The 6033-nt window shown below is 41.3% G+C and overlaps 2 protein-coding genes across 2 annotated transcripts; both read left to right on the top strand.

The window, feature by feature from the left end:
- Positions 1–1325: 1325 nt before the first annotated feature.
- PHALS_00297 (ricin b lectin-like protein) lies at positions 1326–2630 on the top strand (the record flags this gene model as incomplete). Its single annotated transcript, XM_024730148.1, has 1 exon — positions 1326–2630. One exon carries the CDS (start codon positions 1326–1328, stop codon positions 2628–2630), a length of 1305 nt encoding a protein of 434 aa, XP_024572344.1.
- A 2889-nt stretch (positions 2631–5519) lies between these two features.
- Positions 5520–5860, top strand: PHALS_00296 (uncharacterized protein; the record flags this gene model as incomplete). Its single annotated transcript, XM_024730137.1, has 2 exons — positions 5520–5747; positions 5813–5860. The coding sequence occupies 2 exons, from the start codon at positions 5520–5522 to the stop codon at positions 5858–5860; spliced, it is 276 nt and encodes a 91-aa protein (XP_024572343.1).
- Between the last annotated feature and the right edge of the window lie 173 nt (positions 5861–6033).

The following is a 6033-nucleotide window of genomic DNA, read 5'->3' as shown; positions in this document are numbered from 1 at the left end:
TTTTGTTTCTACGTACGCTATATAGAGAGATTTAGTTAAGAAAATTGTCGGGACTGAGGTATCAAAATCAAATTTTTAAATTTTAAAGGTATTTTAATTTAAGTATGGTGCTTAACATGGGTCCATATCTTTTGCTCAATTTAGAGAGGGTTTTAAATTAAACAGGTTTAATTTAGACAGGTTCTACTGTAGTGCGAAATGATACGACATTTATGGCTTAAACTATTGTTCTATAATAACAGGATCTGAGCTATTTGTTGCTAGACTAGTTGCAAGCAATTCGTAAGTAAATAAACAATAATCAGTCTTTAATATAGGTACAAGTCCAGGATCGTGCATGATTGAATCCCTACGCTTCTTCAAGCAAAGTGCAACCCATTATAGCCGGAGTGCAAATTTCTAATCATGCCAGGCAGCCGCTAGTGTCGACAGACGCCAGCGGTTGGATACTCTCACATGAGCATGTTTGTCGCTGCTCTAACAATGAATAACAGCAATCAATAAGGTCAGATCAGTGTTTTGTAAAAACATAAAGAGTGGTTATGCTGATATACGAGTGATTACACTCCTAAAGATTAGACCAATAGTAGATTTTCGCGCATACAGCTGAACCCTTCGTCTCTTATGAGAAAGCCACGTCATCTACTGGAATGGCTAGCACGCCAATGTTATGTGTTGAAACGGGAATTCACTACGGCTCTATTATCAGATGATTGCAAAATTTGTGGTTTAAGTAAATAAATATTGAGATGTGCACTGCTGTGAAGATCACGGCAGGATGTTCAGGTATCTGGCTGGCTGGACTGCTGTGATTGCTTGATAGGATTGGCAAACCTTTTCATTATGGAAGAAGCAGTACTAATTTTTAATTTATTTAAAGACTTAGAATGAGCCATCAAGAATTTTGTGAAAGATTACTTAACTGTAGTCTTCCTTGTATGTTTCCCAAAGCTTAAGATAGTGTTCGATGATGGTGCAGGAGTTGAGGATCAGCAATTGTATCCTGCAATTTCTCTGTTCTGTTTGCCCATCCAATTTATTGTAAGTATATTAAACCGTGCGTTACTGCTCGTTATCCGCTCCTTTTACACGTATCATAACATGAAGGCAGCTGTGCTTTGGCTTGTCAACTAGCGACAATGGCTTCTGACTACGCCACACATCATGTATCGTCTGCGGGATTAGTTGGAGTTGTCCGTAATAAGACTGTGGGACATTTGATCACTATGATGGGCACACGCTTCACGCAGTTCTGGTCCAGTGGTCCCAACATTCATTTGTCAATTTACCAGCTCGGCATCAATATCTTCTAAGGCGATTTCAAGATGAAGCTTTTTCTCCTCTTCGCCGCTTCGGTCGCGCTTAGTATCAACGATGGGGTGGATGCTCTGAACGTCAAAATTCCTGGTGTCGTATACACCTCGCGAAAGGGTCTAACGGGGACTGATGATAGTATGAATTGCAAGTCAGCGACTGAAGTCCAAAATGACATGAATTCTATCAAGACTGTTGCTGACCGTGTTCGCATCACCTCTTTGGTCGACTGTAACCAGGGTGAGCTCGTTCTGTCAGCTGCTCAAGCCGCTGGTCTTCAAGTGCATCTTGGTCTCTCGACGGCTAAAGATGATAACGTCTTCCAGACCGAGAAGACAAAATTGGCGAGTCTCATTGACTCGAATCATTTCGGTGACCATGTGATTGCAGTGAGTGTCGGTTCCGGATCGGTCTCTCAAGGACAAGTGAGCATGGACACTTCCCTTACATACATTAAAAGTATTCGTGACGACCTTCGTAGTCGTGGCAAAATGACACCCGTTTCGACCGCCGAGCATGTTTATACCTACGATGGTAACGTACAGCTCATTGAAGCAGTTGATTTTGTCTCGGCCATTTCCAACACTTACTGGGAAAAGGCCTGGGTCAACGAAGCTGTCGCTTTGACCATTGACCAAATTAGGAGCGTGCGTGCATCTGCCAAGAACCACAATAAGAAATTTGAGCTAGCCGAGACGACTTGGAGTTCGTTTGGTCAAGACTCAAGTGCCGCTGACTCAACGCCGGAGAACCAAGCCAAGTTCTTTTCTGAGCTATACCAAGCAATGTCTGTGCGTTCAATCGATTGGTACTGGAATGGTGCCTTTGATACCATGTGGCGAGAAAAAGAGGTTGAGAAACACTTTGGTCTCTTTAATGAGACAAACGCACTGAAAAGCAATTTTGAAGGCCTTACTATCACTCCTAAGAAACTGTTTTACATTCATCACATTCGGTGGAATTTCATGATAACGGAGTACGGTAAGGATGTATTCGTCCGTGGCAAATCGAATGATCCGTTCGATCAGGAGGATCAGTGGTGGTACTACGACGAAACACTGCAGCAATATAGAAGTCCGACTATGCGTTGTCTTGACGCCTACCAGTCAGGTAACGGCGGCGACGTTCATGTATACACATGCATAGATACTGAAGGGAATCAGAAATGGAAGTGGGATGAGGCGACAATGCTGTTCAGACATCTCACTCGTTTGGACATGTGTCTCAATACGGACCAAGCCATGGCTTTTGCGCTTACAATGTGGCCATGCTCGCAGGGAAATTCAAACCAGGAGTGGGATCTGATTCCTGTCTAGGTATCCCATCAAGTCTTTTAAGTTTCTTGAGAATATACACACTTGACTTTTAACTATGGTCTGGTTTTGATTAAGGCTTAGATTATAAGAATCACAACATAGTGTATCTAAATCTTAATGAAATCAGTCCGTTTTCCAGATCGATGCCTCAAAGACATACAGATGCATTCAGGCACATTCTAGACAATTGCCTAGTAGATCATTGGGCTCCAATACGGCATGGCGTCGACGATGATGAACAAAATTAGACGGACATGGCTCTTATGGTACGAGTTCAATAGCTTTTCTGCGATTCAAATATCTTGATGACCACGTTTTGGCTGACCATTCGTCCGGGCTTTGAATGTTTATTTACAAATCGTTCGAGCTGCTTCAACACCACCCTAGACTTCAAGCTGGTGGTGGTCAAAAGCTTGTGTCTTTGTCGACAGCGCATTTTATGAGAGTTTTCAAAGCTTGTTGGAATGGTAGCTTTTGAAGCGTGCATTGAGCAATCGAGGTAGACACATGGTACGGACAACGGTGGGTTCTTTAGCGAGAGTCATTTGTTATGTTGTAATTTTCAAGCCGAGAACTTGGTCTTAAGCTTCACCTATTCAGATTTGAATGACAATGATCGCTTGGCACCCCTTAACGAAGTTCGAATTGCAGGGTATTCAAGCACTGAAGTATCTTGGATTAGGACAAGGTCTAAGGTTGCAGGTGCCGTAAATGGGGGCTGCAGATGCTATCGGGAATTGTCGGACTTTTTAGGGGTAAAGACCTCATGGTTACGAAGTAGACACTGCAGATGCTGGAGGCCACAGATGCTGCGAGCTTTTCTTCTCATGGGATGATTAGCACTGATTTGATCTGTACCGGGACTGCATATTGACGGATACCTATCTACTAAAATTGTGGCAGGATCGAAATGGTTACCAACCAGCAAGATAGTTTAACAAATCTAATTAATGAAACGAATAATCATCGTTTGATTCAAAAGTGAGAGCTACCTTTAGCGCCGGAGTGGCTCACCCTATCCTGAGCGCAAATGTCAAGCAAGAAATTAGTGTCAAATACCTTCTGGGTCCATCATTCAATGATGAAGGTAGAGACTTGAGTATGAAGACTTCCACTGTAGCTCACAAAGTTCACGTAGGGATTGCTCAATTGCATATCATGGTACAATTATATCCCATAAGGCAGCACAGTTTGCCCTTTTATAATTTCTTTGCTTATTTCGTGCAAGTGCTAGTGCAGGTGTGATCTAAGTGTAATGTTCAATACCGCGCCAGCGGGCTAAGCAGCTGTACTCGCGATTCTTACCCTACTTTCCTAATCCTAAGTTATTTTCCATTGTCACCTTAAAATGACAAACATAATGTAGCATTTGTCATCACTAGCGCCATGTAGCATCACAGTTGGATAGCACCACTACGGATTACGCAGACTACCATTCAACCGTGTTATCATCACATATGAAAGAAGACAAGCGACAGAAGCCAGTTGTGTATACTAAGATCACAGACAATATCTTTTATTTGTTTGCAAACTCCGCAGAAATTCGCTGATGTTGGCGGTACTTACTTGCCTTTGTCTCGAAGGGTAGCGAAGCTATATTTGTGTCGATTACAAATGTCAACCACCAAGCTATCGAAGGCCTCAAAGTTTAGCACCTCTAATCATGGGTAGACCTTTCATGTGAACTGTCAGGTGAAAACGGGGATGCCTTCCCGTCAAATTAATTTCTCTTCGTGTGATTTTGTTCTCAACCTCCTTGAAGATCATGGCTGTCACATAGTGCGCAACTTCAAGCTGTGGCCCTTTCTTTCAGCTTCAAGCTCCTTGTAAATGTGATTTATTGCGATATTGAAATGCGGTTGATAGAATCAAACTTCTTGGAGGCAAGGATAGAAAATTATACGTTTCGATGCAAGTTTCTGCTCTTTTGAAATTGTCTGAATAGGTTGCTTCTTCAACACAAGCTCGAACGTCAAGGTGTACTGCTTATCCTGTCTGAATTAAACCCGGAAGTTTGGTCTTTCTTCTGGAAGTCTGCGCACAATTAAAATTACACATTAGTATCAAGTGTTGCGGTACCTTGTCACAGATTGTATATGATTCACAGAGTCAACTAGCATTGAATCTTGATCCGATCAAGTTTATCAGGGTTCTAGAATGTGAATACAGATAGATAAAACAGTGCATTCAATCTTACTTTTCATTTGGCACAGAACTGCATCGTTATTGCAAGAATGGTATCGCTTTTCATCGACCGGTATACCAAAATTTGAGAACAAATTCCTTGGTGAAGCGGGATACTCATCCCAGGTACGTAGAACGTTTCTTCCATAGTATATATATGAACTTCAATTGCTAGATTATCAAAATAAACATTGTGAATTGATATGTTTATAATTTTTAATTTCAGCTTACGGAAAAGTATCGCCAAAAGTCAGTATAGATGATAGAGCCAAGAAGAGCATGCTGGACTGTGATACTTTACAATGTGTCTGCGCTACGATCAGAAACCGAAACGGCAAATATTTAACGACCTGCTATACATTCCATTCTAGCAAGAATCCATACACCTTTTGCACGATGCCCACAATGATACTTTCTCTTTCACATTTTTGTTTAGATGACCTCCACGATATACCAGGTCCACCAACTGTTGCTGTTTCTTCATTAGAGGAGTCAGTGATAGGGTGGCAAAACCACTTTGACGAGAGCTACTGTGTGTTGTACCTTGAATAGATTTGCTTGCATCATTTTCTAACCATAAATAACAAAGACTAGAAATTTGAGAATGGGAAGACGATATCCTTAAGAAATGTATTTAAACGAAGTGGAACTTCCTTGGTAAATAGTACTTTATTTGTCTATTACACTCTTTCGTTGATTGTTATCATGAATGCACTTGACGGATTGAGGCAAGTGGGATGCCCAGACCAAAATTCATGGTTGATTTTAAGTCTCGAAAATCGAACTGTTAAAAAACCCGTTATATTAGCACCAAGACGTTGTTTTGGTAACCAAGCCTCTGCACTCGTCGCTATCGGATACTACATGGCGGCCGAATCAAATAAGAAGTTTTTTACACGCAGAATTGGCAATAATATGATTGAAGTGGTAGATGTACATTTAAACCTGGCTGTGACACCTTGTGCGATACAGCGATTACAGCCCACATAATGACACAGTTAACATGCTTTATTGGATTTATCACTGAAACAATGGAGTTAGACTAGCCGAACACATGCAAGAGTCATGCTCAAATCAATGCAAAGCTATAATAGTATGAGGTTATTCGCTGAAAATATGAAGTGACAGTAATATTTATTGGTAGTTTCATAATATTGGTAAAAACTCCAATTTTCTTACTGATATACAGTAGACTCCCGCTAAAATACGCCAATTGATC

The sequence above is a fragment of the Plasmopara halstedii genome (assembly GCF_900000015.1).
Source record: "Plasmopara halstedii genome assembly, contig: Scaffold_110, whole genome shotgun sequence".
In the NCBI taxonomy this organism is placed as follows: domain Eukaryota; phylum Oomycota; class Peronosporomycetes; order Peronosporales; family Peronosporaceae; genus Plasmopara; species Plasmopara halstedii.
The sequence above is the reverse complement of the archived record's forward strand: the minus strand, read 5'-3'. Positions and strand labels throughout refer to the sequence as shown.